At 42.2% G+C, this 22925-nt stretch overlaps 1 protein-coding gene across 4 annotated transcripts in view; it reads left to right on the top strand.

Moving 5' to 3' along the window:
* LOC124612946 (peroxisomal acyl-coenzyme A oxidase 3-like) overlaps positions 1-22925 on the top strand; it is a 317564-nt gene that overhangs the window by 237904 nt on the left and 56735 nt on the right. For all 4 annotated transcript variants that reach the window (XM_047141456.1, XM_047141459.1, XM_047141455.1 and 1 more), the window contains 3 exons: positions 9738-9858; positions 9987-10223; positions 11440-11594. In XM_047141456.1, coding sequence (XP_046997412.1) covers positions 9738-9858; positions 9987-10223; positions 11440-11594 — 513 coding nt within the window. The remainder of the gene's footprint in view (positions 1-9737; positions 9859-9986; positions 10224-11439; positions 11595-22925) is intronic.

The following is a 22925-nucleotide window of genomic DNA, read 5'->3' as shown; positions in this document are numbered from 1 at the left end:
CACCAAATAAGTCACTATTATGTATTCAGTCTCTCCTGATGCAAAGCACTGAACTCTGCACCATATAAGTCACTATTGTGTATTTACTTGTTTGTGACCCAGAGGTTGTAAGATGGCTCCATCATTGTTGTAAGCAAGGTGATGAGATGAAGAATGTTGAATAATCCTTAGTGATAATGTTGTTTGATGCAGGGTCACCAATGAAGATTAGATGTAGGTGATGATGTTCCATATTAAATAATGGAGATTGTGAACACCATGAATCTACACTTTGTTACTAGGTGGAGGTACAGTCAGAGAACGTGCGTACACCACAGAAGCCCAGAACAGACTATTTCAAAGATTATGCTGCGGCAAAACCGTAATTTTGGTCAAAGAGTTTCCTTATGCTGCATCATGCAACTGCTGTTAAGTTGCTACAAGTTTAGTTATTTGTGCCAGTATACCTGAAGTTTCAAAGTGATGAAATTCGTTATGTTTTGTGACATATAAGATTTTTCTGAATCAAAGTGTAGCTTGAATTTGTTTTTGGAGAAGGGCCAATTCCAACAATAAATAAAACTTCATCTGACCCATCATTAATTGTTGTCAGTGAAATCCTTTATCCTTCATAGCATAATATAATATTGAAGGAGCATGTAAATTATTATTTGTCTAAATGAATGATTGCTCAGTTAAAGAATGGTATGTGTTGAGGAGGGGAAGTAATGTAGCACTGTTACCAGTACCTTCCTGGCAGCATTGCAATACAATGTAGTCTCTCCATGCCAAGTATTTACATCCTTGATGGTTTTTAACTATGTGGGCTTTACGTGCACTTCTGTACATGATGTTTCATCCCGTAATGCTGGAGACACCCTAAGAGCCTATAAAGACTTCATCAGTTGCTTTTTGAAATCAAACAAGTTCAGAAGTCAAACTGTTTATACGTAACAATGCAACAAGTGGGTAGTGACATCATTCAACCACTTCCGCACTTACATGTAGCTCTCCTAACTTGGCAGTTACATCTCACTAACTTTAATGCCACTGATGGCCTTTACATATAAGAAGAAATTCTTGGCATTTGTGAGAGATTTTTTGACAAGATTCTACTGTGGTAGTCATTGTAGACATTACCCATTGTCCTTTTGACAGCCATATTCATTATGCACTTCTCTGTTTCTCACTCTATAATTGTAGACACAGTTTGGTGGTGACTATTCAGCAGATGGACAGTTTGTTAGTGATTCTGTACAAATGTTACAGAAGAGTTGGTGTATGACAGGAACTCGGAAATAAACTAAATTTTTAAATAACCTGACAGATATGTCTCGTTTTCACATAAATAAACTTTCTAAAATCACATTAAGAACTTTCAAAGAAAAAAGAGTTTTTAAATCAAATGCTGTTGCATTGGATTTGCATGTCCTTGAAAATTTTTGAAACAAATATTTCCAACAAATGTGTGTGATATGATTGCAAAGAAACATGCACATGCACGCACTCACATCCCCTGTCTCTCTCTCTCTCTCTCTCTCTCTCTCTCTCTCTCTCTCTCTTTCGCGTGCGCGCGCGCGCACACACACACACACACACACACACACACACACACACACACACACACACACACACACACAAAAATACCATTTTAGACTGCCACCTCGAAATTCTAACCTTTATGTGTATGAGGCCACAGAGTATTTTTGGCATTGCATCTCAAATTTTTCCTTCAGACTAAGGTTCCAATTTTAGAACAGCCATTGCCTTTGTGTTTGACATTCATTAGTATTTTAAGCTGCTAGTCATTTACTGCAACTTTATTTAATATTCACATTACACATAAGTTTATGCCATAACTAGTTTTTGGCTTATTCTATTTTTATTTCATTACATAAACTATTATTTTTGAATGAAAATAGAACGTAAGTGCTTTCTACTCATAGTAGTTAATGCTAACACTAATTTATTAGTCCAAATTTAAATCTGGTTACAAACCAGTGGTAATGAAAAAATTTTTCAACACATTTCTGAATTTTATTTACTTTAGCACAATATCAAGGGAAGGACACTCATCGTGTCTTTCTAAATTTCCTCTGTGCATTTTTGTGGGGGCTTTAGGTTGTACAAAAATCATATTCATTGCCCACAGTTTGATGTCTCAGAAATTGTATGATGACTAATAAATTATTGGACAAATTTTGTGCTCAGTAGTTCCTTTCAGGAGTCAAAATGTGTAGTACTGCTGGTAGACATGTATTGAAGTAGTAAAAGTGGCACAGTGCCTAGCTTTAGGAATGAGTTGGTCTTTCATCGGGGAAGAGAGAGACCGCAGATGTAGCGATAATAGATGAGTCCCTCTCATTCTAGGGTTTGACTGACCTGTCATTCCTTTGTAACCTTCCTCAACCTAACCCTGTCCTCCCTAATGAATGGGCTATCCTTCTGAAAAGTAAGCAATGTATCATTTTTACTTTAATATGTGTCTATCAGCAGTACTACAGATTTCACTTCCTGAAGACCTGCAAATATGAGTGATACACTCCTGGAAATTGAAATAATAACACCGTGAATTCATTGTCCCAGGAAGGGGAAACTTTATTGACACATTCCTGGGGTCAGATACATCACATGATCACACTGACAGAACCACAGGCACATAGACACAGGCAACAGAGCATGCACAATGTCGGCACTAGTACAGTGTATATCCACCTTTCGCAGCAATGCAGGCTGCTATTCTCCCATGGAGACGATCGTAGAGATGCTGGATGCAGTCCTGTGGAACGGCTTGCCATGCCATTTCCACCTGGCGCCTCAGTTGGACCAGCGTTCGTGCTGGACGTGCAGACCGCGTGAGACGACGCTTCATCCAGTCCCAAACATGCTCAATGGGGGACAGATCCGGAGATCTTGCTGGCCGGGGTAGTTGACTTACACCTTCTAGAGCACGTTGGGTGGCACGGGATACATGCGGACGTGCATTGTCCTGTTGGAACAGCAAGTTCCCTTGCCTGTCTAGGAATGGTAGAACGATGGGTTCGATGACGGTTTGGATGTACCGTGCACTATTCAGTGTCCCCTCGACGATCACCAGTGGTGTACGGCCAGTGTAGGAGATCGCTCCCCACACCATGATGCCGGGTGTTGGCCCTGTGTGCCTCGGTCGTATGCAGTCCTGATTGTGGCGCTCACCTGCACGGCGCCAAACACGCATACGACCATCATTGGCACCAAGGCAGAAGCGACTCTCATCGCTGAAGACGACACGTCTCCATTCGTCCCTCCATTCACGCCTGTCGCGACACCACTGGAGGCGGGCTGCACGATGTTGGGGCGTGAGCGGAAGACGGCCTAACGGTGTGCGGGACCGTAGCCCAGCTTCATGGAGACGGTTGCGAATGGTCCTCGCCAATACCCCAGGAGCAACAGTGTCCCTAATTTGCTGGGAAGTGGCGGTGCGGTCCCCTACGGCACTGCGTAGGATCCTACGGTCTTGGCGTGCATCCGTGCGTCGCTGCGGTCCGGTCCCAGGTCGACGGGCACGTGCACCTTCCGCCAACCACTGGCGACAACATCGATGTACTGTGGAGACCTCACGCCCCACGTGTTGAGCAATTCGGCGGTACGTCCACCCGGCCTCCCGCATGCCCACTATACGCCCTCGCTCAAAGTCCGTCAACTGCACATACGGTTCACGTCCACGCTGTCGTGGCATGCTACCAGTATTAAAGACTGCGATGGAGCTCCGTATGCCACGGCAAACTGGCTGACACTGACGGCGGCGGTGCACAAATGCTGCGCAGCTAGCGCCATTCGACGGCCAACACCGCGGTTCCTGGTGTGTCCGCTGTGCCGTGCGTGTGATCATTGCTTGTACAGCCCTCTCGCAGTGTCAGGAGCAAGTATGGTTGGTCTGACACACCGGTGTCAATGTGTTCTTTTTTCCATTTCCAGGAGTGTAATTTTGTTAGTATCATTTAATTGAATTTCCCTTTGATGTAAGTCGTGTTGCAACAATCATGTCCCCTTACAACTTGTTGTGCTGTACTATTGGTTGATTTGGAGGAGTGGACCAAACAGAGAGGTAATTGGTCCTGTCAGATTAGAGAAGGATGGCGAAGGAAGTTGGCCATGCCCATTCAAAGGAACCATACCATCATTTGCCTGAACCAATTTAGGGAAATCACAGAAAACCTAAATCAGGATGGCTGGACACGGGTTCCAACCGTTGTCCTCCCATATGTGAGTCCATTGTGCTAACCAATGCACCACTTCAGTTGGTGTTGCTGTACAGTTCTGCAGTTCATTAATTTCTCCATATCTTACTGGCAACTGATTATAAGAAATAATCAACACTCTGCTCTATATATTTATTTAATGCTAGCTGCTGCTTGTGCTCACATATTGTTATGATGAGTGAGCTGTCATGCATCTAATAATGTCAGTTTTCTTCACACGTCTGCCTTTTTGGGCAAGCACAGCTCATGATGTATACTGCTGCTTGTATCCTACAGCCTCATCACACCTCCTTCCCCAGCTGCACCGATGCGTGACGGTGTGGCACGTGCAGCATCGCATCGCTTATGAGTGGACCATGTGTGGAAGGGCATGGGCAGAAATGCAATGATCACTGTCATTAAAGTTAATCCCATGTCCTGTTGTTGATAAGGGAAGTTCAGATTCCCTGACCAACAGATCTCAAAAAGTTTTTGTGTAATAAGCGATACTACTGTCAATGTATATAAATGTATATCCTTTTTTTCTGTTCGTGCTTCTTTAGAAAGAAGATGGTTTGGCTCAAGGGAATGCGAAGAGTGGAGGAAGATTGATGTTGCCTATGTGTCTAGAGGGGGTTGTGAAAAAGGGAATGTTTACTTGTTTCTGGGTCAGTACTGGAACCCACAAATATGCTCACCTCCTACCAATGCGTACTGTTAGTGAATTTACACAACAAAAGAGTCTTGCACTCTAAAAACTTTCTATCAGTTTGTGATGTTACCCCAAAATATGATACCACATGACATGATAGAGTAAAAGTAAGGAAAGTGTGCCAGATTTTTTTTTTATATTTGTATCTCCATTGTAACCCAATCCAAGAAAATGTGATGTACTTGCACAATAGAAACTTATTGCAACTAAATCTTCCTTAAACCTTCCTTAAAATCGTGGTCTGGTGTTCATCATCTTCCTTAAAACCAGGATCAGATGTTCATCACCCTAACATTATGCAACAAAGTTAATAAATTTTTTATCATGGTTTACGTTCACTGACATAAAAAAGAGATTTTCCACCATGTCTCCATACCAAATTTCACTGAAATCTGTTCAGTGGTTTAGCTGTGAGAACATAACAGAGAGTGTTACTCTCACATTTTACAATATTAGTGCAGTACAATGGATTAAACATGTTGAGGATTGTATAAGCATTGTATTCATTACTTTGGGTTTTATTACACAGACCATTTCAGCCAGTAATAACATTTTCACCAATATGATGAAGTTAAAAAGTCAAAGAGTAAAAAGCTTTTTCAAAGAATAAATATTGTTCACTAATTTGCATAATATTCTTCACATCAATATAACATCTTGTACTACAAACTTTGTAAAGTAACTTCCATTATTCCTCAGGCTTCAATCTATCTCCATATCAAATTTCAGTGAAATCCGTTCACTGGTTTAGTCATGAAAACATAACAGTGTTAATGTTGCATTTATAAAGCTTTAAATGGTGGCATATTCTTTCCATGATAGGATTTTGATGGAATAAATCCTATATGCGGCCATAAGATAAGCTCAAGCTACCTATGAAACCATCAAGAAAATTTGTCTTGATGATTTTGGAGATTAGCATATTCAAACAGAGACTCATCAGTTTTGCATAACCCTTTAAATCATGATACCTTTTTTTTCATGATCTGATTTTGATAAAATAAAGCCTCTAAGTTGCTCCAACCTATGCTTAAGTTATCTGTGAAAACTCCATGAAGATTCATCTAGTAGTTCTTGAGATTAGCGTGTTCAGACAGACTGACATGATGAATTTACAGTTTTATTATTAGTATAGATCTGACCATTCCATCAGTGTGCATCTCTTCTCTGTCCTACAGTTAACAAAGAGCCTTTCAAAGTGCTACTGCAGCTATGTCTTTGGGATGAAAGTACCCTTCTTATTCGTTATAAAGTTTTTACATACTTTTATTTGTATTTGATAACTTTCTGTGCACATGGAAAAGCAAACAGTAATAATCATTATTAAAATTAAGCCTGTTACAGTTTTTGAGTCCACAGCTCCCTTGACCCAAAGACAAACACTTGTGACACCTTTCACACTTGATATCTTGCTCCAAGTATGGGATACATAAACTTAAATTTAAAAAAAAATGAATAAAAGTAGTTAGTTCTGTACTAATTGTTGACATACCACATTTTAATCAACTTTTAATGTAATTATATCATATTCTTGCAACAAAGTCAGTGGAAGGGATGAACTTGTTTCTTCATCATTAGTTCTTCAAATCTTGGCATAATATTGGAATTGTGACTTGTGTGTCTTTCTCCACATTTATTCTTGGTCTGTATTTTGTGTTGATGACTACCAGCACTGAAAATCCTACTTCAATATTTATCTCCTTCTAGCTACTCCTTCCCCAAACTCCAAAACTCCAGCAGTGATTTGGAAATGAACCTTTTTCAATGTGGAATCTGAAGAAATATCAATAAATTACCCTTGTTCTTCAGTGGTAAGTTTTGATGAAGATTCTGTACTGAGAAGATCTCTGATCCAGTTATGTTGATCAACTTCTGGAAAGTGCTTCAGAAACTAATCAGTGAATTCAGTTCAGTGAGTCACAAATACAGAGCAGGAAAAACATAATGTATATCTTTCAAACAATGGAAAGTCCATGTTGGAATATAAAATATTATGAAAAGGATAGATTGCTACTCACCGTAAAGATGACATGTCGAATTGCAGACAGGCACAACGGAAAGACAGTTACACAGAGCTTTCAGCTGCAGCCTTCTTCAGAAAATAGAGGAAAACCCACACACATTCACACAAGCTGGCACACCTCACACATCCATGACTGCTGTCTGCAGGCAATCTGGACAGACTGGTCAGAGATAGGCCAGTCTGCTTGGATCGGCTAGAGACAGCATTCATATGTGTGTGAGGTGTGCCAGTTTGTGTGTGTGTGTGTGTGTGTGTGTGTGTGTGTGTGTGTGTGTGTGTGTGTGTGTGTGTGTGTGTGTGAGGGGAGAGAGAGAGAGAGAGAGAGAGAGAGAGAGAGTAGCAGTCTATCCTTTTCATTGTTGTTAATGTATATTTTTATCATCCACCTTTTCCTTCCATGGTAGTACAGTAGTTTCTTTCTGATAGGTGAAATTTTGTCTGCCAGTTGCAGAATGTTGGTCTCACTACCTTGAAGGGATACATATGAGGGCTATCCACAAAGTACATTACATTTTGGAATTAAAAATAAATAAAGTATTGGAATTTTTTTTTACTATATACAGATGAAAGCCACACTTAAATACTACTTTTCTACATAGTTGCCATTTAAATAAAGGCACTTATCGTAGAGATGGACGAGCTTGGAAATTCCTTCGTCGTAAAATTCGGCCGTGTGCGCTTTCAACCACGTGGTTACCTCTTCTTGAAGCTGTGCGTCGTCATCAAAACGCTGCATAGCCAACCACTTCTTCATTGCTGGGAATAAGTGGAAGTCGCTTGGTGCCAGGTCGGGACTGTACGGCAGATGAGGAAACAACTCCCACTTAAAAGACCGAGCGGCGGAATGCCATGACACCAAGATGGCCGCGCTAGCCCCGCCCCTAACGGACACAAACGAAAACGTAATGTACTTTGTGGATAGCCCTCGTACAATTAACTGAGTTTTTCCAAGATGTCACAAAGGTATGTCAGCTTCAAAACAAAGTCAGTGACTCTGAACTCTTGGAACTCATATGTTTCTGAAGAAGGTAAGAGTAAAGTTGATTCCTGAGTTCAAACACCATTTTCAAAATAATCCCGCATGAAAGCCAGAGTAACTTCAATAAATTATGGAAATGTAGGCAGCCTCAATATCAATGCACATTTGTTGAAAATGTCTCGACTTATGTTGCCAACTTTTAATGAAGTTTACCTCTTCAAACACTGATTGAAGAACTTTGTGAAAGACAGAGCTTATGCATTTTGGTGCCAGTGCTTCTATGTGAAGAAAACTGTGTGTCCAAATAGCATGAGGAGTCTCTTTATGTACTAGAGCTTGTGATCTGTAGTAACAAACAGCCATATTATGACCTGCATTTCTATACACACCTACACGCCTCTCCCAATTAAATTTGTTTTCTTCTATATAACATATTTCGAAAAAGTCTGTTACTTTTGTTCCAAGAGTTGTTCTCATGCAGAAAAGATCTTCTTGAAACTTATTGTCATCAATACACAGCAGCTAACAAATTACATGTGCATCATTTTGGTTGTTTGTAGCTTCATCCAACTAAATATCAAAGTCACCATTATCATGGAGTTTTTCAACCAGCGTATCATTGCTGTCATCAGCCATACTGAGTATTAAATGAAGCAGGTTGTGTGACAAAAGCATACTTGCCAGTTGCTTGGTAGCTGACACCTATCATAATAGATACCACATCCAGCAGCTGGTAAAATTAAGTCAACCATTATGGTGTTAAGTTTCTTCCCCTTTGCTACACTGTAGGAAACTTTGTAAGATGAAGGAAGAACCCCTTTTTTTGTGAATTGTATCATATTTAGATTTTGTTCTGTCATTTCTTCTAACTTGTAGGAAAGGTATTCCTGTGGTTGTGTGTTTTTTACCAAAGCACATGGTTTGATTCCATATGTCATTTCATGTTATTACAAAGCATTTTTCAATAGCTTGGACTTCAAAACAAATGACACACTCTGGTACACATGTAACAGAATTTCAAGTAGCTGTTATCATCATTTCCGCATTTTCATCTGTTTATGTCTTTAGAACTGCATGATGCACATGAAATATCAAGTTGTGTACTTTCATTTAAAATTTGTCCATGCTGACAGAGAAATACAAATCACAGAAGACAAAAAATAATTACAAATAATGTACAATACTGAACTAAAACAAATGATTCACATAGTACAATTTGAAACCCAACTAGTATGTTGCCATTAGTAACAACACTTAGTTGCTGGCACATTAAATATTACACTACTAGTGCACAGGCTGTTCCCTCACTCTGAAAGCAAATAAACCAAATAATTATTTTTATGACACCACTGCTACACCTCTACTTTAAGCCTTGTGGTTCCTGGGAGCTGCAACACAGAGTTTGAAAATGCCTGTTTTATGGGGAACTGGTAGAAAAAAACGTATTTGCACACAATAACCTAAAAGTTTACTTGTTTCTTAACATATCTGAATGAATTGGTGAAACTTTGCACAAATTAAAATTGTTTGCCAGATTGGGATTCAGGCCCGGGAGCTTTGCCTCCCACAGACTTTGCTCATATCAGCTGAGCTTACTGGGCATGACTCATGTCCCATTGTCTTAGCTTTATACTTCTGCTAGTACTTCTCTCCTACTTTCCACACTTTACAGAAGTTCTCCTGTGTACCTTGTGGGACACTGCACTCTCTGCTGCAAAGTTCAAATTAATTCTGGAATTAACTGTCATACTGACAATACTTAAAATGTTTCTGTAATTTATCTTATGAGCCTCTGAGGCTAATTGCTGTGTTCTCTATTCTCAGGCAGCATTAGGTCCAGAACTCCATGCTCTTTCATGTGCAACAAAGCCTTTAGCAAGCTGGACAGTGAGAGATGCTATTAAACAGTGCATCAACATTTGTGGTAACTGTGGCTATCTGAAAGGTAAAAGCTCTGGCATTACCTGCCCATCTGTGTTGTTATACCAGAAATCATTTTTTAAATGTCTTTTCTAGAACTGTACATCTGTGTCTTGAGGTTTATAGTTAAATTAACATAATTTTGCTTTCCAGCATCTGGACTTGGAGATATCCGCAACAACCACGATGCGAACTGTACGTACGAAGGGGAAAACAATGTTCTCTTACAGCAGACGAGTAACTGGTTACTTCAGTTGTGGAAGAAGAGTGAGGGAAGCCAAAATGTATTTGAAACGCCACTCCATTCCATCTCATTCCTGAAAGATGCAGAAAATGTTCTCCAAAGAAGATTTGTGGCTTTGTCTGTAGAAGAAACTGTATGTCCTAAAAGTAAGTTAACTCATTTGAAATACAACATGTATTTCTAGATTTAAATTAAGGTATACATGAAAAATTCCTTCTGAGTATAATCAGGACCTACATTTTATTTGATACCAGCATTAAAAAGTGATACATGGTACAGGCTGTGTTTGATGAATAGCCAGTTACTATTTTTAACTAACTTAATCATTCCTGGAGCATGCACAAATGGGTCAGTCAACTCTGGAAAGTGATATATGGTATTGGAAACATACGTCTGAATTTCTGGTGCATTGTACCAAATAAAGGAAATGAGTGGTTGTTAGATGCTATGCTAACTGGCATTTTGATAGCAAGAGCATCACCTTTTTGTTATCAGAGCACAGGTTGGAGCCATTGATCTTTTTCATGAAGCTCTCCCACATTGTCTTCAGAAGCAGTTAGTATTGACATTGATCATCCATTTAGCTATATGCAATGCAGTATGGTCTTATATTCTGTGTGCTATACTACATCACTATTGTTCTATATACAGTTGGCATCCTGTTTTTAATTTCAAATTCCAGCCAACTGCCCATGTTTATATGATTACATGATTTTGTGAGTGCTTTGAATCTAATCCAAGTATGACCGTTTTGTTGGATCTGCAGCAAAAACTATGCAGTAATTAAAGCAAAATGAAAGGATAATTTTAATCTGTTGCAATGCCAGCCAGAGTGACACAATGTCATCATTCAGCCAAATACACAAGGTTTGTCAGTTCATGACACGACTTACGTACCAAAGAAAGGCATAACTCTGCAACAGAGCCTGAATTATTTCTGTTTTGAACGCATTAACTGTGGCAATTATCATTTATGTAACATTTTATTAGATTTTGCAATTCATGCAGTGCTCTGTGAATGGGCTAGTTTTGTAACTTCACATGAAATGATCTCTCACTTCTTTCAGTGTTTCCACTAATGTTGAGGGTGGCTCTGATACTTCGTACACCAGGACTTGTACTTTTGACTGTCTTGATATAAATTAGTTCTGTTTTCCATCTTAATTGCCCCCTTAAAAAATAAAATAAAATAAAAAGAGAAAAAGAGTGAGAGAGAGAAGAGGGGATGCGGTAATCTATGAGGGCTACAAAATTATTTTGTAAGAAGTGATTCTGGAATTTCTCTGCGACAGTACATCAAATTTACTGGAATGTATGTATGCTTATTGTCTATAAATTAATTTTATGTTTTGTTTTCTGCAGCATTGCTTTCTGCATATGAATGGCTCATCTGTTGGTTGCTGATATCGACAGAGAAAAAGTTGAATGAGTTACAAAAGGAAGGCGTAGACCCATTTGTTGCCAGAAACAATTCCCAAGTGTTTTATGCTCGAACATTGTCTGTAGCATATGCAGAGGTAATTAAATAAACTATTTTATTGTAAGTAATGCAATAAAACAAAAGTGTTTTGTTCAAGACCATGAAATAATGCTGAACTGATTCATATTCTAAGTACCTTAAGAATGAGGCAGATGGCAATCTGCTTATTTCCTTATTCTCTTGTTTTTTATATGTCTTTCAATTTCATACTACACAATCCCACATCCACGTCATCTCCAGATTATCTGTGACAATGTGGAAAGTATATTGTATTGTAATCACAATTTAACTCCTCAGTTTCATCATCTAGAGTTCTCTCTAGTGGCGCTACCTATATGTAGGAACCTAAGCACCTACCTGTTCATCCTAAATCTCCTCCTGAGCCTCTTTTTTTCCAAAATCACTTGTTATTCTGCATAAAATTTTAATATTTTATTCTTTAACTGCCAATCAGGTTTGGGTAGTTTTGTGCTTTGTCACTGGCATATCTGTCTTTTCTTTCTGGATTGGCACCAGTAGGCACTGTTGAGAATTACTGCTTCTTATTACTTCCTTTCCATTTTTTACTTTGGTAATTTTGAAATAGTTAGAAAGCACCCTGTAGCAGAATAATCATTCATAGTTGCAGACTCCATCAGATTCACTTATCTAATGAGTCCTCTGAAAAAGCATGCATATTTTAACATGTCATCAAAGTTTTGACAGAACTAAAAAAAAATCCCTCATGTCGTTTCTTGTGATTGTAAAATTGTTTGAGTGTGTGACAAATTCTTCATGGTAGTTCCATTACTTTTGAGTTAATGTTCCACACTAAGACATGCTTGATCATATCAACAGTGTTGCTGTGGGATTATTAAAGCTTAACACTTACTCTCAATTTCAGTACCTAGGACTGTCATGTAGGCCTAAGCTCTGTTTTCATATACAGGGTGTCCATAATTAATGCAGAAGGAGAACCACTCCTCAGAATGATGTCAAATTTGAACAGCATATTATTGATGCAGGGAGAAACTTTATGGGAGAAAGAAAAAAATTACCAATAGATGGCACTGTAAGCATCTTACCATAAATGGTATCAGCTAAAAATGACAGATGAATCACAATGTGATGGCTGTGGTTTGAGTTGCACATTACACCATCCATACTATTCAACGTGCATGACTTCACAAGTTCAACAGTCAACAGTTGTGGCACTGTTCGTTAGATAAGCTCATCCACAATTGCAAGGACATACCATGTCTGACAGGAAAAATCCGTTTTTAATTGTTCTAAGGCCAAAAATTGCATAAACAGCAAAATTACATAAGCTTTTAATTGTATCAGGGTCAGAAACTGCATAAAAAGCAACATGACATTGGTTTGTAATTTTCCTAGGGCCAAAAACTGCATAAAAAGCAAAATGGTGTCAGTTTCTAAATGTTGTGAGACTGGAACAAGACATGTTCAATATGCTGTCCACCATTTCAAGCCACAAGTTGAAATGGAGAAACAGCATGTTCCACAACAGATTGGAGTGTCTTGGGAGCCACATTCAGAATGTGTTATGCAATACGAGCCTTCGGTTCAGGTAAGTTTGTAATTGGAGCACTAAACCAACATCTTTCAGATAACCACAGCCAGTATTCACATGGAATATGGTCAGGTGATCTGGGTGGCCAGGCTGTAGGGAAATGATGGCTGATATTTCATACCTTGAGTGTCTGGAACTTCTGTAGGGCTGTTGGTGCACAATTACATTTCTTGTTCTTCTGCTTTACCAGCATGGAGACAGTCATGTTGGGCATCTCTGATGTAAACAGAGGAACACCCATGCACTGCATGTCTGTTGGTATGCATATAATGACGCTTACAGCACCATCTGTTTGTAAAAGTTTAATTAATTTGTTTTTTGTTCCATGATGTTCCACTGCATCAATAGTATGCTATTCAAATTTTATGTCATTCTGAGCAGTAGTTCTCTTTCTACAGTGTTTTGAAAATGGAACTTTAATTATGGATACCCTGTTTTACATTATATCTAAAAACTAAGATGATGTGACTTACCAAACGAAAGTGCTGGCACGTCGATAGACACACAAACAAACACAAATGTACACACAAAATTCTAGCTTTCGCAACCAACGGTTGCTTCGTCAGGAAAGAGGGAAGGAGAGGGAAAGACGAAAGGATGTGGGTTTTAAAGGAGAGGGTAAGGAGTCATTCCAATCCCGGGAGCGGAAAGACTTACCTTAGGGGGAAAAAAGGACGGGTATACACTCGAGCACACACACACACACACACACACACATATATATATATCCATCCACACATATACAGACACAAGCAGACATATTAAAAGGCAAAGAGTTTGGGCAGAGATGTCAGTTGAGGCGGAAGTGCAGAGGCAAAGATGTTGTTGACCGACAGGTGAGGTATGAGTGGCAGCAACTTGAAATTAGTGGAGATTGAGGCCTGGTGGAAAGCGGGAAGAGAGGATATATTGAAGAGCAAGTTCCCATCTCCGGAGTTCAGAAGGGTTGGTGTTAGTGGGAAGTATCCAGATAACCCGGATGGTGTAACACTGTGCCAAGATGTGCTGGCCGTGCACCAAGGCATGTTTAGCCACAGGGTTATCCTCATTACCAACAAACACTGTCTGCCTGTGTCCATTCATGCGAATGGACAGTTTGTTGCTGGTCATTCCCACGTAGAATGCGTCACAGTGTATGCAGGTCAGTTGGTAAATCACGTGGGTGCTTTCACACGTGGCTCTGCCTTTGATCGTGTACACCTTCCGGGTTACAGGGCTTGAGTAGGTGGTGGTGGGAGGGTGCATGGGACAGGTTTTACACCGGGGGCGGTTACAAGGGTAGGAGCCAGAGGGTAGGGAAGAAGGTTTGGGGATTTCATAGGGATGAACTAAGAGGTTATGAAGGTTAGGTGGACGGCGGAAAGACACTCTTGGTGGAGTGGGGAGGATTTCATGAAGGATGGATCTCATTTCAGGGCAGGATTTGAGGAAGTCGTATCCCTGCTGGAGAGCCGCATTCAGAGTCTGATCCAGTCCTGGAAAGTATCCTGTCACAAGTGGGGCACTTTTGTGGTTCTTCTGTGGGAGTTTCTGGGTTTGAGAGGATGAGGAAGTGGCTCTGGTTATTTGCTTCTGTACCAGGTCGGGAGGGTAGTTGCGGGATGCAAAAGCTGTTGTCAGGTTGTTAGTGTAATGGTTCAGGGATTCCGGACTGGAGCAGATTCATTTGCCACGAAGACCTAGGCTGTAGGGAAGGGACCGTTTGATGTGGAATGGGTGGCAGCTGTCATAATGGAGGTACTGTTGCTTGTTAGTGGGTTTGGTGTGGACGGACGTGTGAAGCTGGCCATTGGACAGGTGGAGGTCAACGTCAAGGAAAGTGGCATTGGATTTGGAGTAGGACCAGGTGAATCTGGTGGAACCAAAGGAGTTGATGTTGCAGAGGAAATTCTGGAGTTCTTCTTCACTGTGAGTCCAGATCATGAAGATGTCATCAATAAATCTGTACCAAACTTTGGGTTGGCAGGCCTGGGTAACCAAGAAGGCTTCCTCTAAGTGACCCATGAATAGGTTGGCGTACGAGGGGGCCATCCTGGTACCCATGGCTGTTCCCTTTAATTGTTGGTATGTCTGGCCTTCAAAAGTGAAGAAGTTGTGGGTCAGGATGAAGCTGGCTAAGGTAATGAGGAAAGAGGTTTTAGGTAGGGTGGCAGGTGATCGGCGTGAAAGGAAGTGCTCCATCACATTCAGTTCCAAACTGAACAATCCATTGCCCTCACCCAACTAATCCTTCTCCTACACATCAACGCAGCCAATGAACACACCCGTCAAGTCCTATCCTTAATAAAAGTCCTCAATCTTTCCTCTCCCACATCCACACCGGCTGTTCAGAGCATCCTCCTACAGGCCAACCGCAAATTAGAACAGCATGCCTCCCTTCACCTCAAAAAACTATCCAATCTCCTGGTTTCCCACCTCTGGAAAGGCAACTCACTCACGCTTCACAACCTTTCCAGCAAACCTCAACCTCCTCTCATTGCACACAAACCCAGTCTCTCCCATCTACTCAATCTCCCACTTCCAGCTCCACTCCCTCCAAAACCTCAAAATTCCAATCAACACAATCTGGAACCACAGCACCCTAATTCAGTAGTTAACCTTCCCTTTAAACCTCTCTCCCAATCCGAAACCTCTGTCCTATCCAAAGGCCTCACCTTCAGCCCCACTCCCAGATTCAACCAAACAGCCCTCGTCAAAGATTTACTGTCCTACACTCGTACTCTCTGCTGGAAATATCACTTTGCTATGAAGAAAAATGATCCTAATCCTACTCCTAAAGATCCATCTCCCCAAGACACTATCCAAATTGAACCCTGCCTGGAACAGTTCCATCCTCTGTCACAGCGGGACCCACCTCCTCTTCCTCAAAATCACCCTCTCCAAGCCTTCCAGGAATTTCTGACTTCCAGCCTTGCCTCTCAATCCTTCTTAAAAAACCCTTAATCCTACTCCCAAAATCACCACTGCTGAAGCCCAGGCTATCCATGATCTGAAGGCTGACCGATCCACCGTCATTCTTCCGGCGGACAAGGGTTCCACGACCGTGGTACTTGATCGTCGGGAGTATGTGGCTGAGGGACTGCGTCAGCTTTCAGACAACACCACATACAAAGTTTGCCAAGGTAATCCCATTCCTGACGTCCAGGCGGAGCTTCAAGGAATCCTCAGAACCTTAGGCCCCCTACAAAACCTTTCACCTGACTCCATCAACCTCCTGACCCCACCGACACCCCGCACCCCTACCTTCTACCTTCTTCCTAAAATTCACAAACCCAATCATCCCGGCTGCCCCATTGTAGCTGGTTACCAAGCCCCCACAGAACGTATCTCTGCCTACATAGATCAACACCTTCAACCCATTACATTCAGTCTCCCATCCTTCATCAAAGACACCAACCACTTTCTCGAACGCCTGGAATCCTTACCCAGTTTGTTACCCCTGGAAACCATCCTTGTAACCATTGATGCCACTTCCTTATACACAAATATCCCGCATGTCCAGGGCCTCGCTGCGATGGAGCACTTCCTTTCACGCCAATCACCTGCCACCCTACCTAAAACCTCTTTCCTCATTACCTTAGCCAGCTTCATCCTGACCCACAACTTCTTCACTTTTGAAGGCCAGACATACCAACAATTAAAGGGAACAGCCATGGGTACCAGGATGGCCCCCTCGTACACCAACCTATTCATGGGTCACTTAGAGGAAGCCTTCTTGGTTACCCAGGCCTGCCAACCCAAAGTTTGATACAGATTTATTGATGACATCTTCATGATCTGGACTCACAGTGAAGAAGAACTCCAGAATTTCCTCTGCAACATCAACTCCTTTGGTTCCATCAGATTCACCTGGTCCTACTCCAAATCCCATGCCACTTTCCTTGACGTTGACCTCCACCTGTCGAATGGCCAGCTTCACACGTCCGTCCACATCAAACCCACCAACAAGCAACAGTACCTCCATTATGACAGCTGCCACCCATTCCACATCAAACGGTCCCTTCCCTACAGCCTAGGTCTTCGTGGCAAATGAATCTGCTCCAGTCCGGAATCCCTGAACCATTACACTAACAACCTGACAACAGCTTTCGCATCCTGCAACTACCCTCCCGACCTGGTACAGAAGCAAATAACCAGAGCCACTTCCTCATCCTCTCAAACCCAGAAACTCCCACAGAAGAACCACAAAAGTGCCCCACTTGTGACAGGATACTTTCCAGGACTGGATCAGACTCTGAATGCGGCTCTCCAGCAGGGATACGACTTCCTCAAATCCTGCCCTGAAATGAGATCCATCCTTCATGAAATCCTCGCCACTCCACCAAGAGTGCCTTTCCACCGTCCACCTAACCTTCGTAACCTCTTAGTTCATCCCTATGAAATCCCCAAACCTTCTTCCCTACCCTCTGGCTCCTACCCTTGTAACCGCCCCTGGTGTAAAACCTGTCCCATGCACCCTCCCACCACCACCTACTCAAGCCCTGTAACCCGGAAGGTGTACACGATCAAAGGCAGAGCCACGTGTGAAAGCACCCACGTGATTTACCAACTGACCTGCATACACTGTGACGCATTCTATGTGGGAATGACCAGCAACAAACTGTCCATTCGCATGAATGGACACAGGCAGACAGTGTTTGTTGGTAATGAGGATAACCCTGTGGCTAAACACGCCTTGGGGCACGGCCAGCACATCTTGGCACAGTGTTACACCATCCGGGTTATCTGGATACTTCCCACTAACACCAACCCTTCTGAACTCCGGAGATGGGAACTTGCTCTTCAATATATCCTCTCTTCCCGCTTTCCACCAGGCCTCAATCTCCGCTAATTTCAAGTTGCCGCCACTCATACCTCACCTGTCATTCAACAACATCTTTGCCTCTGCACTTCCGCCTCGACTGACATCTCTGCCCAAACTCTTTGCCTTTTAGTATGTCTGCTTGTGCCTGTATATGTGTGGATGGATATGTGTGTGTGAGTGTGTGTGTGTGTGTGTGCGAGTGTATACCCATCCTTTTTTCCCCCTAAGGTAAGTCTTTCCGCTCCCGGGATTGGAATGACTCCTTACCCTCTCCTTTAAAACCCACATCCTTTCATCTTTCCCTCTCCTTCCCTCTTTCCTGACGAAGCAACCGTTGGTTGCAAAAGCTAGAATTTTGTGTGTGTATTTGTGTTTGTTTGTGTGTCTATCGACGTGCCAGCGCTTTCGTTTGGTAAGTCACATCATCTTTGTTTTTAGATATATTTTTCCCACGTGGAATGTTTCCCTCTAATATATTCATATCTGTATTACATTATGTTTGATATCCAGTCATATTCCACTTCAGTTCCAAATATTGAAAAATATTCTTTATATCTGACTCACTTGTCACACATCCAAGACATTTTACCCATTTTGCTGAGCTTCATTAATACAAATATTCCAGTGATTCACAACAAATTTTGAAAAATAAACTCTTTCTTCCATTTTTCTACATCCACTCTCATATTCTTCAAACCACTGTGAATTGTATGACAAAGGTTACTCTCATTGTACCACATATTAGGGTTTCTCCCCATTCACATTCCATGTAGAGAGGAAGAATGACTGCATAAGTGATGTGAGTGCTCTGTAATTAATCTAATACTGGTCTTCACAGTATCTTCAGGAGCAACACATGGGATGCTGTAGTATATTCGTAGATCCCTCACTTAATACTAGTTCCAAAAACTGTATAACTGACACTCTGCAGAGCAATTTCCATCTTATCTTCAAGGGTCTGCCAGTTCATGTTTCTTAACATTTCTGTGATGTGCTCCAGGAAGCCACACAAACCTGTCACCATGTGCGCTGGCATTATTTGAGTACATTATCTTTTCCATTATCCTTTTTTTTTCGTAAGTGGCCCACCAAGAACAAAAGTCGGCGAGCTGTAAGAGTGGTCTTCTGTGAGTATTCTGTTTTGTATCCTCACAGTTTGTTTCACCCAGGTATTAGTGTGAGTTAACTGATTCCAGTTGTGACTCACAGATATTGTGATCATATGGTACTACATATCTAACCCCCCCCCCTCCCACCCTGGGGGGGCTTTCTGCTCTTTGGTGGGTTCATGCTTGGCCCCAGCCTTTGCAGCATCATTTCCATTCCATGGTGCATGTCTATCCTCTTGCTTTTCTTTGACCACTCCCTTGGGAAACAACTCTGGGGTGTTTTCCAGAGTGTGTTCCACATTGTCAGTGGCTGACACTGGAACAGTCTCACCACTGTTTTTTCGATCCTGTTTTCTTTCTTTGTTCGCCTCCTCCTGTCCGTCCTCAGCTTTGCCATTTGAGGTTCCACTTTTTCTTCTTCTTCCTCCCTGTGTGCATATGATGCATAACAGGTGACTAGGTAATGCATAAATCCCAGCCCCAGCTTGACAGGTAGAGTTCACATGTACCCCCTGGTACAAGCCAGCCCCAGGGAGGGTGATTGCCAGAGCTGCTACCTTCCCAAATTGCTGATTGGTCCCTCTGCCAAGTGTTCGGGAGATGTGACCTGAGGTGTGAATCAAGAATCACTGAAGGTGGGTGCACCCCCTTCTGAAGGGGGCTTCCTGTTGGAAGGAGTGTGCCATCAGAGATGCTGGAAATCGCGGGGGATTTTCTCGCAACGAGCCAATCATCTTCACATTCAATGTAAATGGACTGAGGCTAACAAATCAAAGACTCTCCCAACTGTACCAAGGTTCCTATTGGTTTCCCATACTAAAGATGGTCAGTCCTTCGCAATGGTAAATTCGTTTATTATTCAGAAAGGGTCGGTGCAATTACCACCCATGTGAAATCCTGGTCTCATTTGTGCAATGGTACTTTGCTTTTGGAGACTACTTCTGTTTCTCAAGCACAACAAGTGCTTGCTGTTTCGCTCCTCCATAGCTATCCTGTTCATGTCAAGGCCATTCAAACCCTGAATTCTTCCAGTGGTATTACTTACACTAGGCTGCTTGATTGTCTGACCGAGGCAGAAATCCAAATGTACCTCTCCGATCAGGATGTCATTCTCATTTATCAGGTGATAAAAAAAGTAGATGCATCCTTAGTGCCCACACGCACTCTGTTTCTTGCTTTTGATAGTGGTCCTTCCGTCAATGATAAAAGCAAATTATGAAGTTATCACAGTCAGTTCATATATTCCAAATTTGATGCGCTGCTATCAGTATCATCTTTACAACCACACTCGAGAGTCCTATTGACACCCAGCCAAATGTGTAACCTGTGGCAGGGATACTCACGGGGGTGATTGTCCACCTCCTTCTCCCTGCTGCATCAACTGCAACGGTGACCCTGCTGCTTCCTCCTGTGATTGTCTTATGCATCTCAATGAGCAGGCTGTCTATGAGATTCAGGTGAAGGAAAAAGTGCCTTACCCAGTCTTTCGCAAGTTACTGGCTAGTCAGAAACCCTGTGTTCTACCATCTGGCACCTACAGTATTGTTCTTGCTACCTCTCACTCCATGAAGGACATGGCTAAGCAGACATGTGACCTCAAATTTAGCTCCATGGTTATGAAATCGCCCAGCCTAATTGTAGCATCCCCATCTCCTCCTTCAGCTGTGCAACACACCACCAAACTTTTGCCTCATGGGGCGAAGTCACCAGCTACACAACCAGCAAGCTGGAAAGGACAGAAGGAATACTCTTGTGAAGACTTACTACATCCCTCCAGCCAACCAGCATCTGACTCTTCCTCTGCTAACTGGAAAGGCTTGAAAAAGTCCAACAAAGGCAAACGGTCTTCTCCTTCACTGACTCAAAGATCCTCTTCAATGGTGTCGCCACATGATATGCTCGCCTGGCTGATCTCCATGTTCCGGTCTGCACACGAATCATTTTGCTGCACTGCGCTCCACAGGCCAACAGCAGAAGAATGCCGATGCTCCTGTAGACCTCATGGAGCAGGATCCACCTGCCTCTGTGCAGCGTAGCAGTGAGTCTTCGCAGTCTGGCACTCGGCACCCACTGTGGTGATATCCCTTCATTTTTTCCTCATCATGAGTCTCCTGCAATGGAATGCTCACAGTGTTTGATCCAACAAAGAGGATTAACGGCTGCTCTTAGCATTGCAATGTTCACTTGTTCTCTGCCTTCAGGAAACTAAATTGCGCCCTCACAACCACTTTGAGTTCTTGCATTTCTTCCCGTTCTGCTTTGACCTTTCCCCCAAGGTTGGCATTCCATCTCATGGGGGAGTCATACTTCTCTTATGGGATGACATTCGTAACCAACCCATTTCCCTGACTTCCCACCTTCAAGCTGTTGCAGTTTGCCTTTTCTTTCCCCACTTGAACTTTTCCCTTTGTACCATTTACATCTCTCCTCATTCGATGTCACCAGGGCAGATTTCATCCAGCTTATTGGGCAGCTACCTCATCCATTTCTGCTGCTCAGTGACTTCAATGCACACCATCCCCTTTGCAATTCTCTCAGAACCTGTCCAAGAGGTGCCCTCTTGGCTGACCTTCTCAATCAACTTAACCTCTTCTGCCTTAACACAGGAGTACCCACGTTCCTTTCAGACTCCACACACACGTATTCCCATTTGAACCTATCCTTCTGCACTGCCCAGTTTGCCCATCATCTAGAGTGGTACATCATCTCTGACACATACTTGAGTGACCATTTCCCATGTGCTATCCTTTTGCTGACTCCTATGTCAACCATATGCACGTCTAAATGGCAGCTTACTAAGGCCAGCTGGAGGCTTTACTCCTCCTGGTGACCTTCAGTGAGCAACAATTCCCCAGTTGTGATGACCAGGTGGAGTATCTTTCAAATGTTATCCTTACCACTGCAGAACATTCCATTCCTAGCTTGACCTCTTTACAATGTGTGTCCCAGACCCTTGCTGGACTGAGGCACTCCATGACACAATTCACGCACGGGGGCATGCTCCCTGCATTTTTAACCATCATCCTACGAAGGCAAACTGCATTCATTATAAAAAGATGCATGCACAGTGTCGTTGCATTCTTCAGGATAGCTGAAAAGCTAGCTGAATTTCATTTAGTAGTTCTTTTAACATTTCCACTCCTCTTTCGGTTGTGTGAGCCAACTTCCGACAGCTCTCTGGTACCAAGATCCATTCTCCAATTTCCAGCCTGAAAGCAACAGATGATGTCATTGTGGACCCTATTGTTATCTCCAGCGCCTTTGGCCACCATTTTGCAGAGATTTTGAGTACTCCCACTGTCACCCTGCCTTCCTCTACCAGAAATGAGTGGACGAGGCTCTGGTGATACCCTTCTCTTTCTCCAAATCATGAGTGCTACAATGCTGTCTTTACTATGAGGGAGGTAGAGCATGCTCTCACTTCATCTTGATCTTCCACCTCAAAGCCATATGATGTTCACATTCAGATGTTCCAGCACCTTTCTCTTGTGGGCAAGCACTTTTTGCTTGCTATGTTGATAGGCCTAATGAAGTTGAAACAAAAATACACAGACAGCATTTCAAACCAGATGCCATTAGGAATATTCAAAAAGTAACCATATGTTCTTATTGCACTTGAACATAAGTAGGTTAAGTTCAAATTACACAAATGGCAGAGAAACTAAACTTAACGACTTGCAAATCATTTTGTCGGAAATACCAAGTATCAAGATTGTATGCTTATGAAGGATAGTATCAAAATCTTAAATAACCTTTTGTAGAAGTAATTTAACATAAGGAGGATTGTGCATACTAGTGGAAAGATCAATGGAATATAAAGCAAGACTCGATTTCGATTCCCATAATGAAGAATGTGTATTTGAAAGCTGCTGTGTAGAGTTAGCA

The sequence above is a fragment of the Schistocerca americana genome, chromosome 4, assembly GCF_021461395.2.
Source record: "Schistocerca americana isolate TAMUIC-IGC-003095 chromosome 4, iqSchAmer2.1, whole genome shotgun sequence".
Classification (NCBI taxonomy): Eukaryota; Metazoa; Arthropoda; class Insecta; order Orthoptera; family Acrididae; genus Schistocerca; species Schistocerca americana.
This window is presented reverse-complemented; position numbering and strand designations above follow the sequence as displayed.